This window comes from Brachyhypopomus gauderio, chromosome 19 (assembly GCF_052324685.1).
Source record: "Brachyhypopomus gauderio isolate BG-103 chromosome 19, BGAUD_0.2, whole genome shotgun sequence".
In the NCBI taxonomy this organism is placed as follows: Eukaryota; Metazoa; Chordata; class Actinopteri; order Gymnotiformes; family Hypopomidae; genus Brachyhypopomus; species Brachyhypopomus gauderio.
In genome coordinates this window covers 10985811-11007849 of record NC_135229.1, presented here as the reverse complement: position 1 = coordinate 11007849, position 22039 = coordinate 10985811, and the positions used below count along the sequence as shown (strand labels likewise).

The 22039-nt window shown below is 44.5% G+C and overlaps 1 protein-coding gene across 2 annotated transcripts in view; it reads left to right on the top strand.

Annotated features, from left to right (window-relative positions):
- Window positions 1-22039, top strand: part of ift80 (intraflagellar transport 80 homolog (Chlamydomonas)) — a 59450-nt gene that overhangs the window by 419 nt on the left and 36992 nt on the right. For both annotated transcript variants that reach the window (XM_076981109.1, XM_076981108.1), the window contains exons 1-7: window positions 1-228; window positions 431-649; window positions 3956-4066; window positions 4842-4910; window positions 12104-12213; window positions 17271-17360; window positions 17528-17665. The exon at window positions 1-228 is cut by the window's left edge and continues 419 nt beyond it. In XM_076981109.1, the coding sequence (XP_076837224.1) occupies window positions 189-228; window positions 431-649; window positions 3956-4066; window positions 4842-4910; window positions 12104-12213; window positions 17271-17360; window positions 17528-17665 (777 nt within the window). In that variant the 5' untranslated portion in view covers window positions 1-188. The remainder of the gene's footprint in view (window positions 229-430; window positions 650-3955; window positions 4067-4841; window positions 4911-12103; window positions 12214-17270; window positions 17361-17527; window positions 17666-22039) is intronic.

Sequence of the window (22039 nt, the reverse complement as noted above, 5' to 3'; positions counted from 1 at the left end):
AGTTATAAAACAACTAACGTTAGCTAATCGAACTAAACGAATTTAGATAAGTAAGGGTGTAAAGGTTAGAAGAAATATGATGGACTGATATTTCGTTTTTCCACAATAAACCTCGGGGCCTGCGACTGCTTGCTTGAATTGCGTGCTTATCCACAATATTTGGATTTTTGTCAACGTTGAAGTACAAAATGAGGTTCAAAACCTCTCTGTTAAAGGAGCCAAAGCATATCCTTCCCCTCCTTTTCATTGTAAAGCCACAATAGGGTTTTGTTTAGACATACTAAATAGATTTTCTTAAACTAAACGTAAATGTAAGTGACAGACAATTACAGATGTGTGCAATGTACTTTACTATTTATTTGTAAATCCAAAAACTTGTAAAAAAAAAAAAGTCCCTAAATAGATGTTCACCTTAACATGTGTGCACATAGAGAACTGGTGAGCTGTGTAGGTTGGTCCTCAGCAGACGAGTTGTTCTCTTGCAGTGAAGACCATCAGATATTAAAGTGGAACCTGCTTACAAATGAGACCAGTGTTGTGGTGAAACTGCAGGATGACATCTACCCCACTGACCTCCACTGGTTCCCCAAAGCTGTCAGTGGGAAGAAGCAGACCATGGCAGAGATCTTTGTACTCACCAGCACTGATGGTAATATCTTCTTACATTTTTTAAAACGTATTGTAAGCATATTGTGTCACTATATTTTTGTATTTACTTCTGTCTGTCACTGTCATCCCTTCTTTTTAGCATAATTAAATCTAAAGATAGTGTCTTCACTTTGGAAAACAGATGGGTAGTACACGTCAGTGATGCACTTTTCTTAAATGCTGTGTCTTGCATCCGGATTCCCTTTGTATCTATATTTGAGCATCACCCATCAGAACTCTTTATGCTCCAATCACTTGTCTTATTAGCTGTAGACTTCCTGAGCTGTGTAAGAACATGTTTCTGCATTGTATCCCTTTTACAAGGGATCTACAGTGGAACAAAGTGATGTATGGTTGGTAGTGTTCATCATAAACATAAAATTATACATTTGATGACATTGAATTCTGAGCAGTAAATTTGACTTACAGTACTGCATTTACATCAGTGGTCAAAAGACAAGCGTAATGTCCCAAATTTAGACATATATGTCAGTACGTGGCATTGTTGAGATGCAGTAGGTGTACTGATGTGTGTATTGCAAATAAAAAAAGATAACATAATACAGCATAATACAGCAGAATAATTGCACAGAATTTGTTGGAATGTGTTCAGACATAATAGAACAGTTTGTAGGTAAATCTCAAAAGTACTTCAGACAGGACAAGGACCTGCCCAGGCACTGGTGCTACAGTTCTCAAAAACAAAGGCTCCCAACATTTAAGCCATAGTTCTACAACAGTATTTTGTCAAATCCCAGTATTTTGTCAAAACAAAAATGATATTACTTCAACAAATAATGCAAAATATTATTCAGAACCTACTGGAAAATACTGTAAATAGATATAGGGACAGATGAACTTAAACATGCATGTTGATTGCTCTCTGTAATTTCTTAATTCAGAGTTTGTCCACATCTGTCCTAGTCACTTGTTGCCCTGTGCAGCTTAAAGGTGACTTGGAAAAAGTAATTAGAACATGAAGCAGGGCAGTGGGCTCCCAGGACCGAGTCGAGAGTTCCTGGCCTGGGTAATACTAGTGGAACTTAAAAAGCACCGAAGCATCTGAAATGTGTTGAAGTGTTGACCGTATGAGCAGTGTGGACAGTATGGGCCATAATATTATCATGTGTGGATCTTTATTTTCATCAACACTTGATGATAAACTGGGCAGTTGAATCAGTTGTGTCAGAGCAAAGAAAACATAAATGATGTAGCCTTCTGTGTTCCAGTTTGGCCAACTTTCCTCTGTTTGTACATGGGGATTGGTAGGCTAAGTTGTTGACATTATGCTGTACTGTTGTGTGTGTATATATATATGTATGTATGCATATATGCATGTATGTGTGCATGCATGTTTTGAGATGTTTACTTTGAGCTGTGTGCATTTAACTCGTTTTGACCTCTTCATCTCATGCACTTATCACACAAAGACATGGACTGGAGACTCATGGCCGTGGAGGGCGACGTGCGCTCACCACACTAATGGCAGTGTAGAGTTGCATAAACACACCCACAGGCTGAGGCAGTAATTTAGTCTGGCAGTCCCCTGTTGCGATGAAAACCCTATTCAGTCTGTGGGCCTGCTCACCCCTCTGCTCGGAGGTTCCTGAGCTGACTGCCTACAGGATGCTTCTGTTTTTACTCCCGGGTTCTGCCACTCCATTGCGAGATGCCTTCATTTTGCTTGTGGCTCTTAAAGCTGAGCAAGGACTATTCATACGTTCTCTCCTGCTTGTTTATCTCCAGTGACTGGCAGTCTGACTCTGTGGCCGTATTGAAGTCTGACGCCTCGATAACGTTCCTTGCACACGTGGGTCGCAATATTGAGAGTTTTGACCCACTCTTCTTCTTTGATGTCTAGAGCCATTTTATCACGGCGTACGCCTCTCGCATGATGGAAAGTCGCACGCCTACCTTAGTTCTCAAATGTCACATCTCCTTGGCTTCTGCATTCTGAAATGGTTAAAAGAAACCACAGATGTTTAACTTTTTTGGTGGGTGGGGGAAAAATATAACAGTAAGTTTAGTGGTTCACTCGCGTCCCCGTCTGTGCGTGGCCTCCTGTGCAGATACATGTGTAACCTGGGCATGGCGCTCTCTGTGCTTACCACTCAGTATCACCTGGACATGCAGTCTCCCTGATGTAATTGTTAAAAAATTGATCCCCTTTGTGTGTGTGTGTGTGTGTGTGTGTGTGTGTGTGTGTGTGTGTGATTTTAACACAACATTTAGTGTTTGTTCTCTTGCTACCTGCTTTTCTGGGTTGTAAATCAGTGTTGGAAGAGAGCCACAGCATGCTGATTTACAGTGTTAGGCATCCAGAAATGACATAGAACATTCAGTATTTTTTAATATGAACTGCCACTAAATACATGGTTGGCTAGTGTCTTTGATAACTGTCTCCTGATTGGCCTCTGTCTCCAGCATGAGGAAGGCCGGTCTGATCTGAGCAGCAGACGTCCTGGTTTTGCTCTTCTGTTTTGTGCTGCACATTTTACTCAAGTGTACCAATAGTCAAATGTTGGTGCATTGTAAGCTGGAAGTCAAATCTGCCCACTTCAGGTTTAATATAGCACTTTGTACTATAAACCCTACACCAAAAGTCTTTTGGGGAATTTGTTTCTTCTCATTGAGACATATTGCTCATCAAAACCACACATTCAAAATCTGACTGGATGCACTAACATCTTGTGCTGAAGTGGTAGTAATGTGTGTAGTAATGTGTAGTACACATATACAGTATATATGTAATATGAGAATTTGTGAATACAAACTACTCCAAGGAAAGCTACTAATCCGGTTCTATACGTTGGTATATTTCAGATAAATAGAAGAGTTATTCTGCTCATGTGCACTGAGAACCTGGCAAAAATAAATATTTTTCAATATTTACCAACTAGATACAAGCTTATAGATTATAAATGTTCTGGTCAGTGGTGAGACACAATCCTTCATCTAGATACACGTGACACATTCATTTTTCAACGTTTTTTGATCATCCGTTTTTGATTTTTGAGCATCCGTTCTCAAATACGTGCCAACTGTAACTTGCAGTACCTTGATTTTATTATATTTTGCCATTTAAAGCAAAGCTTTTTTTCTCCAATGTACACAGTTTGTCACATTGTGGCTGAAGCTGAAATGATCTTTAAATAATGAAGAAAACTAAAGACAATGTCTGAAACTGCTGAAGAAAGTACCTACATTACTGCTTCACAATATGTCATTGTATTAATGTGAATTACACATTAATAATTGTCGTTGTGACATTATTTAGATGCTTAATCAGTTTTACTTGATTCTTTAGGTAAGTTCCATTTTGTCTCTAAGACGGGGCGCATTGAGAAGAGCGTGGAGGCTCACCGTGGGGCTGTGTTAGCCGGCCGCTGGAACTACGATGGAACCGCCCTCATCACTGGTCAGCGCTAGTGACTGATCTGTTCAGCTAATACTGTTGCAATATATAGCATTTTGTTAATGTGTTGATTAATGTACTGTTTGGTATTTATCTGTACTACAAAGTTTCTAGGAGATCTCATAAGGTTTATTTTTTCCTAGTCTTTGGTGTGTGGATTTTATATGATTAATACTTTTGGATGAGAATGAGTGTACAAATACAAAAGCTTATTGAATAGTAGCTTTTTTTGTTTAATGTAATATCAGTGTAATGTCCGATAATGCATAAATTTGGCATCAGTGCCCAATGTTGAAAATAAAACTCTTCACATACTGTAAACAACACAGTTCTTTCACTACTGTGTCATACAGCACACAGAACACATAATTTTGAAATCTAAGTTGATGGTTACAACTGGATATTGCATAAGAAATTAATTAGGGATGAGAAAGTGTAAAAAGCACTATCAGTAAATCCTTTCAGAGTTTAGTGATCAGAATGCTTTCAGCCTCAAGTAAATGTGACTGTGTGCAAGGTTCATTTTGTGAGAACATTTCTTTTAGCACTGTGTTCAAACAAAAACAAAAAACCACAAACACTGTAGGTGTTGAATATGTAATGTTGCTATTTCTTTCATGTTCTGTCTGCCATTTAAACTCCTGTAAATGTGTATATGACTTATGACGGATGTCCATAAGTACATATAAAACTTAGTTTTTGATGCAAATGTTTACACTATCTGAATTATTCTGCTACATAATCTCACTCTTTATTGTTGACTCTCTCTTACCTTTAGCTGGGGAAGATGGTCAAATCAAGATCTGGTCTAAAAGTGGGATGTTGAGGTCAACTTTGGCCCAACAAGGTATGAACACATAAAAATGGGTCACATGTATATATGAAGCTCAGTTCTCTTGGTATGGATCAAAGCACAGTCCTGGTTTGCTTATACACTCGAATATTGTCATGGAACCAAAAGATGTAAACAAAACTCATAGATACATCACATCCTGATTTAACAGCTTTTATGATATATATTTTGCAACAATAGCTACAAAAATACCAAGCAAACTAAAATGAAATTCTTTACTTATGGAAACTGTTAATTGTTGAAATGAATTTGTCTGACTTATATAGCAGATATCTATAATCAATTTATGTCCTTGCATAGGAAAGAATACCTTCTTAGGAAAGTACAGGTCAAATACTACAGAACATATTCTTCTGCTATGATAACTGTCACGGTGACAGCTCCGGACCCTTCCCTGTGGGCGTGCCGTTACGTTGTCTGCGTGTCGTTATGTCCATGTTTGTACTTCCGTGGGCGTGGGTTGTTTGTGAGCGTGTTCGTTTGTTACACCTGTGCCTTGTCTCGAGGTCACGTGGGTCTGTGTTATTCACCTATTTAATGTGCGTTAGCGCGGTGTCTTGTGCTCGTCTTTGTCTAAAGTTCATGCCCGTGCAAGCATACGCGTCAGCGTGCTTGCACCGTTTGTGCTGGGCTTTTTCGCGTGTACGTTAATAAACGTTGTGTGTTGCACCTTGAGACGCTCGTCGTGCCTCCTTTCTGCGAGCGTCACAGAAAGACGAGCCACCACTATGCCAGGATACACGTACACGCAAGAAGGGCAAGAAGAAGGCTAAGCGACGTCACGCCTCTTCCCCTGCGCGTCGCTCCGAGGTACCAGACCCGGAGCAGGAGATGCAGCAGGACCCCGTCTGTGCGTGCCTACTGCGCCAAGCCCAGGCGGCCGAGGACGAGGAGGACGCGGAGTACTTCCGACTGGCCGCAAGCAGGGTATGGAGCGAGAGGCACGGAGCTCCGCCCCTGGCATACCCTGCAGAAGGGACCTTCCCCCCGGCGGACCTGGAGGAGACAGAACCGTTGGTGTTAGGGGTAGGCGCCTTTGGCCTCACTCCCCCCGAAGAGGAGTTCGGGAGTTCGGATGAGACCAGCTGCCCTTCCCTCACGTCTGCGGCTCCCCCGATGTCGGACGAGGAGAGGGAGACCAGTCCCACGCCGTCGGAGTGGTCGGAGTACACCGAGCACTCCGATGAAGAGGAGAAGGAGGTCACCAGTCCCCCTCCGTCGTGGTACTCAGCCCCGTCAGAAGAGGAGAGTGAGGGGGAGAGTCTCCGGTCGGCGAGTTCGCTCCTGACGGTTTACTAAGGGGGTGGGAGCGGACCGGACAGTCCGCCCGCATCGGAGAGTGGGGACTCCGACGAGGAGGAGCCCATGGAGCACTCACGGTGCGAGAACCCCGCTCAGTCCATGGACTGGAGCGTAGCCGAGGAGGGAGAGTCGGGGATGGATACCACCCCCGATACCGGAGCCAGGGGAAGCCGGCCTGGCACCGGCGGGGCCTCCTACGGGGGGTACCCGGAGTGGGGGAATGGGCGCCGGCAGGCTTATGGGGCGGCAAGCCCTTACGGCAAACCCGGTGGAGGGAGCCGTGGACCTGGGAGAAAGGTTGCCGCGAGACCCACCGGTAGTGCTGCCCCCAAGCGGTCGACCAGTCGCGCTGCACCTTGCGCGTCCACCAGAGGGACGGCCCCCAAGCGGGCTACTGGTCGCGCTACACCCAGCGCGTCCGCTAGCCGTGCGGCACCTGGCGGTGAGCGGTCAGAACAGGCGGGAGGAACACCGCCATCTGCAGCGTCTCCAGCCCCCGTAGCTTTCGCGCCGCTACAGGCGTTGCCTCAGGCGGGAAGCCTAGCTCCGGGAATGAATGTTTGTGTTCCTATGTTTTTGTCTATCCCCTTGTGTCTCCCTAACTTCCTTTTCCCGTTTGTGCCTCTTGTGTTTCATGTTCCAGTGTGCGTGTTTGTGAACGTGCCATTGTTTAATGTTTTCTCCCCTGTCTTCCCAGGGAGGGTGTACTAGAGCTGTTCGCGGCGGTTCCCGCCGTCGGGGGCGACTGCTCTCGGAGGCTCGTGATCCCGGCGGCTCCGGACCTGCCCGTCGGTGTTGGTTCGGGGCTTTCCAGCTGCCCGGGACGCTCCGGGAGTAGCGAGCCCCTGGTGGAGGGTGCTGTCACGGTGACAGCTCTGAACCCTTCCCTGTGGGCGTGCCGTTACGTTGTCTGCGTGTCGTTATGTCCATGTTTGTACTTCTGTGGGCGTGGGTTGTTTGTGAGCGTGTTCGTTTGTTACACCTGTGCCTTGTCTCGAGGTCACGTGGGTCTGTGTTATTCACCTATTTAATGTGCGTTAGCGCGGTGTCTTGTGCTCGTCTTTGTCTAAAGTTCATGCCCGTGCAAGCATACGCGTCAGCGTGCTTGCACCGTTTGTGCTGGGCTTTTTCGTGTGTACGTTAATAAATGTTGTGTGTTGCACCTTGAGACGCTCGTCGTGCCTCCTTTCTGCGAGCGTCACAATAACCGTCACTCAGAATGTTACTAATAACCCAGAAGCTGTGCAAAACTAAGCTGTTTTTGTACAATATGGCACATTTACATTTTTATTGTCAATATCACAATTGAAGTCTCTGAGAGAGATAATTAACATAAAAACTAGGGGTGGGCATAGAAAAAATTTTTTATTCTAGATTAATCTCACTGAAATCTTGAAATTAATCTAGATTAATCTAGATTAATCTAGATTAATCTAACGCCGTTAGATTAATCTAGATTAATCTATATTAAAATGGCTCATATGCGTGCTACCCAAGTAATGACTAAAAGTCAGTTTTTGAGATAGGGTTTCTTAATACAGAGGGTGCATTAGACCAGGGGCTCATCTCCTGTTTCAAAAATGCATCAATGACTGCTTGAGAAAGCTGTTCTACTTTGATACTTGAAGAAAAAAAACATGCTCAATAAAATGTAGGCTACTCGTGTTCAACGATTTATTCAGTTAAACATGAATTTGTAAGCCTACATACTGTACATTAAAAGGGGTTGATAACATGTTTATTCAGCTAAACATGATATTTGAAATGTAAGCCAACATTTAGTACATTTAACCTCACGGACGTAATTTGGGGGGGACTTTTTCAAAAGCCGGTTTTGGTCCTCTGCAGTTTTAACGGTTAAAAATAAATATTTATAGCGACGAGTCTAGCGCTAGGACCATGCAGAAAACGACCGCTCCGAGCTCCGCTCCAGTAACACTTTACGTTCCTAAAAATGAATTTTCCATGAAGCAAACCTGGCGACTTCGTGGTTGTATCCATCTAAACACGCGTACGATTTGTAATTCACAGGTTTGAAAACTCGTTCTCGCCCCTACTGTGCAATTTGGTTAGGAATACAGCCGAGCTAAACTATCAAGTTGAAAGTCATCATAGTTTGCTTACCCATTTTGACCCAGTTCCCAACCCCATGGACGTAATTTTGATTTCAAAAGTGGGGGGGACATGGATTCGTCGCTATTTAAATATTTGGTTTTAACCGTAAAAACTGGGGGGGACCAAAACCGGCTTTTGAAAAAGTGGGGGGGACATGTCCCCCCCGTCCCCCCCCAAATTACGTCCATGCCCAACCCAACTTTAAGAATAGATTAACGGCGATAATTTTTATATTGCCCGATAAGAGTATCAAATTAACGGACGCCGTTAACGCCGTTAACGGCCCACCACTAATAAAAACATAATTTTTTTGCATAAGGACATCTTAAATATATTTTGAAATATCAGAAATTGTTTTCACATGTGTAAATTAACTTGTAGATTCCTTGAATGTAAGTTATACTAGGTAAAATCTGAGATCCCCTAATTTGATTATATGACTTTATTGTATTGTTAACTATATAGTTTGTGATTTCAGATATCTTGAATGGTCATTGTGAAAAGTCAGAGTGCGACATTATATATTATATATATATATAATATATAATGTCGCACTCTGACTTATATATATATGAGAGGGGGGGGAGAGAGGCAGAGCAATTCTCCAGTGGTGTTACTGGCCACTTGTTCACTTTTAGTAGCATAAAACGGGAGAGAATAATCTTTTGTATAAAACTATTACTTTCTTAATCATATACACATTGTACAAGTTAAGTTCCATGTTGTAGTTTAAGGAAGTTGTACCATTAATGCAGTACAATGGTTGTCAAGGAAAACAAAAGCATGTAGCCTTTCTTAACATCTTACAGGAGACGATGGGGTTTCACTTGTGTGTGTTGTTGCATTGCATCGTTTCCAAGTCATCTGATTTAGTTTGTTGTATGCCCCCTTCTGTCAGTTATGGAGAAGAAAGAAGAATTGGAGTACATCACAAAGACATAGGTGTGGCTTACGCAGGGAAAAGTGAAGAGATTAATGTTGACGTTGCATTAACAGGTGATTTAACATCAAAATGCTCAAAGGAACAAAAAGATTGAAGTGCAACTGGGATACTGACGTAGTGAATTCAGTATTGGATTAACAGTCTGTGTCACGACTCTGTTTTCAAGACTACCTCCTTTTATATGCCATGCTAATATAGCAGGCATGTGATTTGGTCATTTTGTGCATCAGTTGAATGGCAGTTCTTGACCATGTAAAGTGACGCAAGGCATCAGTCTCTCCCTAAGGAGTCTGAGCTGCAAGACTAGTTAATACAGTAATGGAAAGGCCATAGAGACGGCGTCAGGGTTTCCCCCAAGGGGATATGGTGAGACAAAGTGGAAGAGTGCATATTAAGACGGACACTGAATGGGGCCGTGGTGCTTAAGGTAGCATCTTGTGATGTCACGTCCTGTCTTTGGTGCATTTGTTCCGTGATGTGTTCATACTAACCACACCAGTTTGTTTGGAAGTGGACTGAGATATTGCTCAAGAGCACTTTGATGTGCGCCAGAGTTCAAAGGGCAATGTTCCAACAAGCTGTCGCATCAGGGTTCATTTAATTTAACCAAAGCTACCAGGTCTGAACACAACCATAGTTACGGAGCCCAAGGACGAAACTAAAAATTGCTTTGAGGGAACAATTTACAATCCTTTTGCACATTTTCTTTATCTATGGCCAGATATACTTCACTTGTTGACCACAGTTTACAAAGTCGCTTTCTAAATTCCTACTTGCATGCATGTTTTATTTTAATTGCGCGGATGTTTTTAGAAATTTGTGAGCACTAGATAAATAGTACATCGAGGCAGATTTATTTGTTCCTATGCTGAAATAGTATGCCATTTCTCCCAAACCAGCAGTTTTTGGGGTGCTTTTCTAATGGACAGAGATTCGGTTTGATCTTTCTTTGGCGATGCGTTATGAGCATATTGTAGCTATTTATCATGATTTCCCTTTCAACGGTGTCCCGGTTCACATATATGCCATGTGACTGTGTTTTTGTTTGGCTTCTGTTTCCGAGGCGTCATCACCTGTCTCATTTGTCCTGTCTCGTTTGTCCTGTCTCAAGTTTTCTTTGTTGACTGTTCTTTGTCTTTGTATGTTTTTCTTTTTTGTCACGCATACAGTACATTGCATGCATTCTTACTACCATCTATAAGTAAAATATCAGTTATGTTTGTTTTTCTGCTTTGTACCAGAATGAGCATGTTAAGCCTCATTCCAGCTATATTGTTTAAGAAGACACTTTCCAGCTACTTTTATGGTATCATGTTGTATTCTGTCACAAAGTGCATGAATATGTAAGTTCCATTTCATTAAAAGCACCATAAACTTTCAAAGGTTTATTGGAGAGGATTTTTACAAAATGCCATAAAATGATGCTTAATTATACAGTTCTCAGGCCAGTTAACGTGCACATATGGTGCACTTACCAATTGTTTCATTTTGGCACTGAAATCTTAAACACACTTTATCTACTTCATGTCATTAAAGGGTTCTGGAAAGATCCTCTACTGCCATTTGAAATCCCTTCTGTGCCCAGTGAGAAGCTGCGTTTGTCAGGAGGGACTCTAATGCACATTGAGGCCAGATCATGATGCTGTTGGATTTTCCTCTAGCCAGGGGACAGGAACCTTTTGCCTTTCAAGCGTCATTTTGGGATACAAACTATTTTGTTTTATATAACAGATCTGTCTTTTAATGAGAAATTCATGCATCTGAATGTAAAATTGTGTTCAGCACTCATATCATAGTTGCTTATCATTTATTCAGAATGTATCAGTCAGTGGCCGGATATTTCACGAGGTTTTTAAGAAGCAGCACATATGTAACATCATTAACATTTTCACTTAATGCACAGACTCACACTTTAAGGTTGGGGAATTTGTGTGCTGTCTCTCTCTTGCTTTCTTCGTCTCACTCTCTCTCACTCTCTCACTCTTTCTCACTCTTTCTCACTCTCGAGCTCTCTCTCACTTTCACGCTTTATTTCTTATTCCATCTGTTTTTCTCTTCTTAACTCTAAGAGTCTTTCTTTTGCTCTTGTTGTGGGAGGAGTCTCGGGTATGGACTGGGAGCCGTCGGTAGGCTGCAGGAGCCATGGTGTAAGCCCCACCCACTTGGGGGAGGAGGGAGAGAGCGGGGTGGGGGGGTGGGGGGGTGCAGAGGGGATGCATCACAGCCCACCTCCACTGCCTTCTGGCAGCCCAACACCATGTGACCTCTTGGCATTTGTATGAAACCACAAGCACCTGGAGCAGGGTTAAATGTCAGTCTGCCTCTCTCTGCCTGTCTCTCTCACTCACACACACACACACACGTGCACACACATCTTCGCTCCCGCCAGGTTTCCCGTGCTCAGTTGTCTTTCCTCGTGTGGTGTGCTCTGATGTGTGCAGTGTACTGCTCTGCTCTCTGCAATCCTCCGGGCTACGCAAAACGACACGAGCTCTGGAGTTTAGGGTTGCATGACAGAAGAATTACTACTTTGATAACGCCCGTCACGCCTGCGCCATTTCTGTCTTTGTAAAATAAAATCGAAAGTTACAAACGACAGCTCGCAAAGTTACAAATAACAGCTCGCCCTATGTGCTCTGATGCTTCTTCAACATGTAGTCCATGTGCTGTTGATTATAAATGGTGTCCATGTTAATTACCTTTAGGGCTGTGTTTTCTACCATCCAGGGCAAACAATCACTGCATCTTGCTCCTTCTCTCTCTCTCTCTCTCTCTCTCTCTCTCTCTCTCTCTCTCTCTCTCTCTCTCTCTCTCTCTCTCCCCCCAGCATCTCCTGTGTACTCTGTGGCTTGGGGACCAGACTCAGACAGGGTTCTCTACACACTTGGCCGTCAGCTGGTCATCAAGCCGTTGCAGCCTGGTTCTAAAGTGATGCAGGTAAGATGTCAAGGCAGAGCCTGAAGCTACAGTCCAGTCTCATCACGTCCCAGGTTCAGTCTCCTACGCACGTCTCAGTGGGACACGTTTTCAGTCTCACAAACTGGTCTCCATCGTGCATGCTCTCAGTCTCACGAGCTCATCTCAGCATAACACGCTCTCAGTCTCACGAGCTCATCTCAGCATAACACGCTCTCAGTCTCACTGGTAAATTAAGCATTTAACCATCCAAGTCAAGAGAGAAAAGGAAAAACCATTCTCAACAGAGAAAAGCCATCAGATCATTTTGTGCTCATGTAGCAAATATGATTTAAGTATGACTTTAAACCCTTTAATCCATAATGCATGTAGAATTAGGGATTAAAGCAGATTGGCTATTAGAGTGGTAAATGACGGAAAGGTGAGTTTAAGGTAGTGACTCATCATGAACAATCTGGCATAGTGACATCATGCTGCCCATTAAGGGCTATGGGCCAAATTCAGTTCACCGCATGTTTTTTCATCTGATCAACATGCTAATCAGTCTAGCAGACAGATGCTGGATTTGCTGTTATAACAGCAATTATGTTTTTATGCTCACAGTGTGTGCTGAACTGGCAGGCTCCATTTGATCATATAAATAGCTGTCCTGGGTAGACCTTAGCTTTCCCTTTAAAAAGGGTTGACTGCGGTGTGTGTGCATGCGTGTGTGTGTGCATGTGTGTGTGTGTGTTTATTGTTGTACTGGGTGCTGAACTGCAGCAGGGACCTTGTGTAAACAGACCTGGGTTTATCGAGGACTCCCCCTGTCCAGCCCACCCTGAGAAACAGCTGTGAGTGCGTAGCCCCTGCTCCCCCTGCGTGCCCCCCGTGACCCCTCGCTCCCTGGCTCACCTCAGCCTGGGGAAGCCCAGCACTGGGCCGCAGGGGGCCGGAGACTGGGCACTCAGCTCTAACACTCCGGCTCCCGGTCCTGAGAGCCGCGCTTTAGAGAGCATCATTAGCATAATTCACAGCACTCAAGGGCACTCTGGACGGCCGTGTTTGATATGTTAAAGGGCTGCGTTTCTGTTGGGGGGGGGGGGGGGTATGGGTGTGCGTGCACTTGCATGCAATGGGTCATGGTGTTGTTTGGCTGTAGTGTAGCTGTAGGAAACGCCTGTGTGAGCTTCTGTCATGTCCTCCATGGGCCTGTGTGGTGCGCTGCTCCAGTAAGCACAGCAATATGAACGACTACACTTCTGGAGCCCTGTCTCCAGTATGACACGGAGTGGGAGGGGGCGGGGTCTAAGTCAGTAAAGTGGGAAGAGACTTACATTGCCATGACCAATGAACACATTGCCCTGTTTTCAATTACTACAAGTCGCAACAATTACTATAACAGAGAACAGGCTGGTCGATGTGTCAACTGGTTCACCACGCATCCTGCACGCCGACCCTCTCCGGGTACTTGGTTTTCCTCTGCTTTTCACCCCCCCCCTCATTTCACACATCACTTACACTCTCAACTCTTAAGTTCTACCTATAGGCCGTAGCTTGCTGTATTGGGCGGATATCAGGAGAATCTGATATCGTCACAAATCCAGCCTGAAATCACCATAGCAGTACTTAGCAGTAGCTTAGCATAGCAGTGCACTGCAAGTCATGTTATAAAAGCCAGGTTAGTTTGAGCAAGTTGGGTGATGATAGTTGGGTTAGTTTGAGCAAGTTGGGTGATAATAGTTGGGTTAGTTTGACGTAACGACGTAATTGCGTGCACCTCTCGAATTCTGTAACTCCGCGCGCGCCGCGCTTCAGCGCAATGAACAAAGTCATGTTTGCAGGGTTCATACACCTTTAAAAGGTGGAATTCAAGCACTTCGGTTATTTTTTTTTTTGGCACGGGGAGAACTTGTAGATAGTTTAATCGCAAATGCCTTCTGTAGTGGAGTTTGTTTGGGTTCTGGCGTTTTTTGAATATCAGGATGGTGTCGCGTTAAATGATTTCTCAGATTTGTGGTATTCCCACAATATTTCACCTCCATGTTGCACAGTTTACACACGGCTGTGCTTTTATCCAACTCTTTCCTACCATCATGGTTTCTGAATCCAAAATGTAACCATACATCTACAGGGTTGCCAACTTTTCAAGATCGCTTGGAATGAGATTTGAACCTGTAGGGGGTGGCGGTGTAAAATAGACACAAATTAAGTATTATATCGCGATCGATCGCTCGCCAGTGGTTGGCGCCACAGCGAACTAGTAGCTCATTGAATCATAGATGTGAATCAGACCTACATTTTTTTACTTTTGCTGCAGCCATGCTTAACTGATCACCCCAGCCAAGTGGCGGTGCTCGAGAAAAAAAGGATGATCTCGCGAGATAAAACGCGAGACGTTAAAACGGTACGCATATGCGGGGAAAATTGGCTAATTCTAAACATTGATCTGAAGTTTCATAAATCGATATCGAATCATTCAAATGAAGATCGATTTGAATCGAAAGATCGATTTTTTAAACACACCCCTAGTGATGATAGTTGGGTTAGTTTCAGCAGGTTGGGTGATGATAGTTGGGTTAGTTTCAGCAGGTTGGGTGATGATAGTTGGGTTAGTTTGAGCAGGTTGGGTGAGGATAGTTGGGTTAGTTTGAGCAGGTTGGGTGATGATAGTTGGGTTAGTTTGAGCAGGTTGGGTGATAATAGTTGGGTTAGTTTGAGCAGGTTGTGTGATGATATTTGAGTTAGTTTGAGCAGGTTGGGTGATGATAGTTGGGTTAGTTTGAGCAGGTTGGGTGATGATGGTTGGGTTAGTTTGAGCAGGTTGGGTGATGATAGTTGGGTTAGTTTGAGCAGGTTGGGTGATAATAGTTGGGTTAGTTTGAGCAGGTTGTGTGATGATATTTGGGTTAGTTTGAGCAAGTTGGGTGATAATAGTTGGGTTAGTTTGAGCAGGTTGTGTGATATTTGGGTTAGTTTGAGCAGGTTGGGTGATGATAGTTGGGTTAGTTTGAGCAGGTTGGGTGATGATAGTTGGGTTAGTTTGAGCAGGTTGGGTGATGATAGTTGGGTTTGTTTGAGCAGGTTGGGTGATGATAGTTGGGTTAGTTTGAGCAGGTTGGGTGATGATAGTTGGGTTAGTTTGAGCAGGTTGGGTGATAATTGTTGGGTTAGTTTAAGCAGGTTGGGTGATGATGGTTGGGTTAGTTTGAGCAGGTTGGGTGATGATAGTTGGGTTAGTTTGAGCAGGTTGGGTGATAATAGTTGGGTTAGTTTGAGCAGGTTGGGTGATGATATTTGGGTTAGTTTGAGCAGGTTGGGTGATGATGGTTGGGTTAGTTTGAGCAGGTTGGGTGATGATAGTTGGGTTAGTTTGAGCAGGTTGGGTGATAATAGTTGGGTTAGTTTGAGCAGGTTGTGTGATGATATTTGGGTTAGTTTGAGCAGGTTGGGTGATGATAGTTGGGTTAGTTTGAGCAGGTTGGGTGATGATAGTTGGGTTAGTTTGAGCAGGTTGGGTGATGGTAGTTGGGTTTGTTTGAGCAGGTTGGGTGATGATGGTTGCGTTTGTTTGAGCAGGTTGGGTGAGGATAGTTGGGTTTGTTTGAGCAGGTTGGGTGAGGATAGTTGGGTTAGTTTGAGCAGGTTGGGTGATGATAGTTGGGTTAGTTTGAGCAGGTTGGGTGATGATAGTTGGGTTAGTTTGAGCAGGTTGGGTGATGATGGTTGGGTTAGTTTGAGCAGGTTGAGTGATGATAGTTGGGTTAGTTTGAGCAGGTTGGGTGATGATAGTTGGGTTAGTTTCAGCAGGTTGTGTGATGATAGTTGGGTTAGTTTCAGCAGGTTGGGTGATAATAGTTGGGTTAGTTTCAGCAGGTTGGGTGATGATAATTGGGCTAATCACAGATGCATGACTAAGTTATTTCATTATTAATCCGTTCTTTTAAATACAAATGTTTGGTAATAAAGTTAAAACGAAATGAGAGAGAGCAGCAGAAACCTGACGACCAGAACCAGAGATGTGAGAATAGTCAAACTCATAAAGCACCCATAACGTTTATTACTCTGTACAGTGGACAAGTAGGGAGCCCGGGAGGGGACATGGGTAAAAAATAAAAAATTAAACGAGGGAACGTTTTACCATTCGAGCGCACGTTTTCTGTAATTCGTGCTTACGATTTATTAATTCGTTCACACGATTAACAATTTGTGCGCACGTTTTCATTCATTCATTTGCAAACCCTACTGGCCTAAGCGCATACATTGCAGATACAATACTTTGTATACTTTGATTGTTTAGATTTATGCCACAATGAACAGAGATACGTTTATTAGGTCTTATTTGCTTAAGCGTCATGAGGACATTGTAGCTTCCCTTGCACAGCAGGGAATCACAATCAGTAAACGGCATCTGAAGCGAATTCTAAGCCTTTTAATGAACATGTATGACAAATTTTAATGTTGCTTTGTGTTTCAGGTTTGAAACACAAACTCGTTAAATTTTTTATTTTACCCATGTCCCCTCCCGGGCTCCGTAGACAAGTAATTTTTTTTCTAAGTGGAATAGAAAAGCTGAATCAGAAGTGGAAATATAAGCTAAGTTGAATTAGCTCTGTCTTTTCAGCAGGAAACAAAATCAATCTTGTAATCATTATCAGATGATATTTCTATTGGTTTTAAGCAAAGTTTGAGTGAAGAGAGACCCAAGGAGCAGATATCCTCTATTGGTCTGTTTACTTAGTGCCTGGTGTGTGGGGGTGTAGCAGGTAGAACAGCAGTTTACCACAAGAAGAATTATAAGGTCAATATTAAGTAGAACTTGTAGAACTACAGGAATGAGTGAAGGTGTGTGTATGTGTGTGTGTGTGTGAGTGAGTGAGAGAGTACATACCAGCTCACTAAGAGAGCAGCAATAAAATACTTATTACTTATACTTATATAATATATAATTTGATTATACTTATATAATAAAATGCTTTAGTTTAAGTTTAGTGTCTCCAGCTGTTTATACTGTTTATTATATTATGTTTCACCACATTTTCTCCTAAAAACAGCTCTCTGTCCCTCACTCTTAATCTCTCTCTGTCTCTGTCCCGCAGTGGAAAGCTCACGACGGCATCATTCTGAAGGTGGACTGGAACTCCGTCGACGATTTGATTTTGTCTGGAGGTGAAGACTGCAGATACAAGGTATGCAGATCCAGGACAGGAACATGGTAACATCTGCCACATAATTCTTCACGTGATCACAGTATCTTCTCTCTCCCTCCTCCTCCCTCCCTCTCTATACCTCCTCTCTCACTCCCTCTTCCTCCCTCTTCCTCCCTCTCTCTCCCTCCCTCCACTTTCGGGTGCAGGTGTGGGACAGTTACGGGCGTCTGCTCTACGCGTCCTCCCCTAACGACTACCCTGTCACCTCTGTGGCCTGGTCTCCTGATGGGGAGGTGTTCGCTATAGGATCCTTCAACACCCTCCGACTGTGTGACAAGACTGGGGTAAGAAATCACACACACAAGCACATTTATAGTCAAATAGATTTATCCTAATGGTACTTGTGAAAAAAAAAATCACCTGTTGAATTGTTTTGTTTCAATGGTATTATTCTTATTATTATTATTATTAATAATAAATAATATTAATAATAATTGAAGTTCGGGCTGGGGTACGTAGTAAGTATGTGTATGCGTCCTGAAGGGTGAAGGCTATTGATTAGAGTGAACTCCACAGAACATGTTATCAGCAGCTTGCCACCCGAGCTTGGCTGCTGTCTACCCCGGACTCAGCCTGCTAGCACACGCCTCGGCACCCTGACCCAGTTCCCTGGTCCGCACCAGCGCCCCCTGGTGACAGTGGGTCTGTTAATAATAGCCATGTAGGAGTTTAACATTTCTAAATGTGAAAAGTAATTTTCTGTTTAAGCATTAATTTATGTAAGGCTTCCCAGTTTCATAAGCTCAGATTGGTGACGCCCCTTACAGCTCCGCCAATAATGGTCATGCTCCACGGATATAAGGGAAGAGTGAGCCTTCCTGCTTTGTTTGTCAGTGTTGATGCAGTTATTGGTTAAATTGGCAAGATCGGCGAGCAGTGCATTCACCCAGGATGCTCAGCCCTGTTGAATCTACGATTATGAGCTTGCCAGGTCCTGGAAGAGCTGTGGTGCCAGTGAGCGAAGTTCAGTGGAGGAGTCCTGGTCCCAGTGAGCGAGGTTCTGTTGGAGACCTCTGGTCTCAGTGAGCGAGGTTCACCGGAAGAGCTTCCAACCTGCCATTTGACCATGCTGTTTTTCCCTCCATATGCCCCCCCCCCCCGACACACACACACACACACACACACACACACACACACACACACACACACACTCTCACTATCTTCTCCTATTCTCCACCTCTCTCATATGCTTATCACTATACATACTCCACATACCAACACCCACACAGACACGCTCATCTGAGCAGGACCAAACCCGACCATCACTGATCACAGTAGTAGCAGCCATTACACCGCACCTACTGTACAGAAACACACAGCAGCAGGCAACGTCTCACTTCACGTTGTGAACTTAAATGATGCACAGATTTACAAGCTGTGGACAAGCCTGTTTTTCTCTGCATTGTCTATTCACGTGACGAGAGTGTTTTGTACAGATGCCTCTGAGTGCATGTGGTTTCGTTCCTTTCTGGAGGGTCACTGAGCAAGTGTGTGTGCGCGCGCGTGTTTTTCATGAGTGCTGAAGGGGTTAAGGATCCCGCAAGGAGCCTGTATGTTACCAGTGTGACTAATCTGTAGGCGTATCACTCTGTATGTGCTGGGCTGGAACCTCACACTTCAGCGGGTGAGGCACTGCAGAACGCCTGCCACATTTAACCCCTCACCTTCAGCAGGACTCCACTCAGCTGCCCCAGGGCAGATACAGCACATTCTCACACCCCCGTCAGAACTGTGATGGGGGGCCCCCTGTCTCTTTGCTGACATTTGCAAACATATGGATTTCCAGAAATACATTTAGGAGTGCACATACACTTTCTCACGATCTACATGGTGAACCTCCAGAGATTAACTGCAGAATGAGGCCTGACATATGAGACTTTGTGTGGATGCATGTGTGTTGTTGATGTATGTGTGCATGTGTACGTGTGCATATGAATGCATGTGTGTGCACGAATGTATAGTGACATTATGCTGATCCTAACCCCAATAGAGTATAGTGACACTGCGCTGATCCTAACCCCAGTAGTTAGTGACATAGTGACATAGTGCTGATCCTAACCCCAGTAGAGTATTGTGACATTGTGCTGATCCTAACCCCAGTAGAGTATTGTGACATTGTGCTGATCCTAACCCCAGTAGAGTATTGTGACATAGTGCTGATCTAACCCCAGTAGAGTATAGTGACACAGTGCTGATCCTAACCCCAGTAGAGTATGGTGACATTGTGCTGATCCTAACCCCAGTAGAGTATAGTGACACAGTGCTGATCCTAACCCCAGTAGAGTATGGTGACATAGTGCAGATCCTAACCCCAGTAGAGTATAGTGACATAGTGCTGATCCTAAACCCAGTAGAGTATAGTGACATAGTGCTGATCCTAACCCCAGTATAGTGACACTGCCCTGATCCTAACCCCACCCTTCCCCTCCACCCTTCCCCTCACACTCCTGACCCAGTCACCCCTCACTCCACCCTTCCCCTCACACTCCTGACCCAGTCACCCCTCACTCCACCCTTCTCCTCACACTCCTGACCCAGTCACCCCTCACTCCACCCTTCTCCTCACACTCCTGACCCAGTCACCCCTCACTCCACCCTTCCCTTCACACTCCTGACCCAGTCACCCCTCACTCCTCCTTCTGTCAGGGTGCAACGATCCTGTACAGCACCACGGCGAGAGCAAGCTGGCTGTGTTACGTTTGCATTCTGCTGCCTTTGGGCACCTCTGCGCTTGTGGGTGTAAGTGCACATGTGGCCACATTGTGTGTGTGTGTGTGTGTGTGAGAGAGAGAGAGAGAGAGAGCGTGCATGTGAAAGCACGCAAGTCCGCACACAGGCACTTGTGCCCGCTAGACAACCGTCTATTTATGAGTGTCTGCAGCTGGTGTCTGGTGTCTGCGCTCTGTCACGATCCCTGACACCGTGTCACCCCTACTAACGAGCGTGACTCATTCTGCACGCTCTTCTGCCTCACTCTCTCTCCCCTGCTCCCCCCCCCACACACACACACACACACACACACACACACACACAGAAGTATGTCTGCTTTTGTCGCTGCATTAAGCTGCACAGTATTTGAGCCGCTGTCAGAGTTGGTAACCAGTGCATGAACCTGAAGGAATGGATCTACAGTTGGGAGGGAGAAGCTACTGTAGTAGTAGAACCAGGACTCGGCTCTGATGAGACTGGGGCTCCACTTGGACCTGACACGTCTCTGATTGTTCCTCACTAACCGACGGTGGCCGAAAGAGTTTAGCCAGCTCTGTTTTCTGTTACTCCGCAGTTCAGTCAAAGAAGTGGAACTGTGTGTCTTATTTCAGGGACAATGTTTTTGGAAGTGGCTGTGACTGTGTGTGTGTGTGTGTGTGTGTGTGTGTGTGTGTGTGTGTGTGTGTGTGTGTGTGTGTGTGTGTGTGTGTGTGTGTGTGTGTGTGTGTGTGTGTGTGTGTGTGTGTGTGTGTGTGTGTGTGTGTGTGTGTTGCGTATGCGTGCAGTAGTTCTCAATGTAGTAGTGAAGTAGTGCTCAATGTGCTTCTGTAGCAGGGAGTAAAACTGTTCCGTATGTTGGCATATAGCCAGTGATGTGTTAGCATATAACCAACCAGTGTTGTGTTAGCATGTAGCCAGTGGTGCAGTGGTGTGTTGGCATATAGCCAGTGGTGCAGTGGTGTGTTAGCATGTAGCCAGTGGTGCAGTGGTGTGTTGGCGTATAGCCAGTGGTGCAGTGGTGTGTTAGCATGTAGCCAGTGGTGCAGTGGTGCTGGCACACAGCCAGTGGTGTGTTGGCATACAGCAGTGGTAGCAAGCTCGGACGTGCAGTTTTACTTTCCCTTCAGTTCTTGTCCAGTCACACTCTTCACTCGGGGAGAAAGCCTGGGAGTGCAGCACATCTTCCAGTACCAGCAGATCAACCCCCCCACAACTCCCCCACAACCCTACCCCACCACCTCGGCGGTGTCCTATAATATCGCAACTCTCGTAGCTCTCTCCGGTCTAGAAATGTGACCTACAGTCCCAGTGGAATCTGAGTTGAAGCATTTAGAAACTTTTGGAGAAGGTCTATTTCACCCCAGTCTGCTTATCTGTGTTACTTTGACCAGAAAGCAGCATCACATGTAATAACAGTCTGTGCTAAATGTGCGCAGACCCCCTTTACAGAACTGGAAAATGTGACCAGTGTTTATTTTTCTTCACATGCTCACGTCTTTTTGTCCCTTGTCCCCCCTCACTCTGTCTCTCTTTCTGACTATGTATCTATATCTCTCACTCACTATATTTATCTGGCTCATTTCTGTCTCTCTTTCTCACTGTCTCTCTCTCTCACTTCTTCCTTCTAGAATACACTCTCTTCTAGAATACAAGTTGTCATAAAATGTGTGTATAATGCATGATCGCAACACATTTGAATCAGAGCTATAGCTATTTACCTATTTGGAGCTAGACTAAAGCAGGTCTAGATCTAGGGTTAGAACGGTGATTTAAGGTCGTCGTGCTGGCGTTCTGGACTGCCCTCTTCTCTGTCTCCACCTCTGTGGACAGATTGCTGTTTGGACCAACCTCTCCTTTAATTCTTAAAGAACACGGTAGGGCGATTATCTCTCTGCTATCTGTGGCTTATCGCTTATCGCTGCAGCAGTGGGCGCCAGAATAAAGCAGCT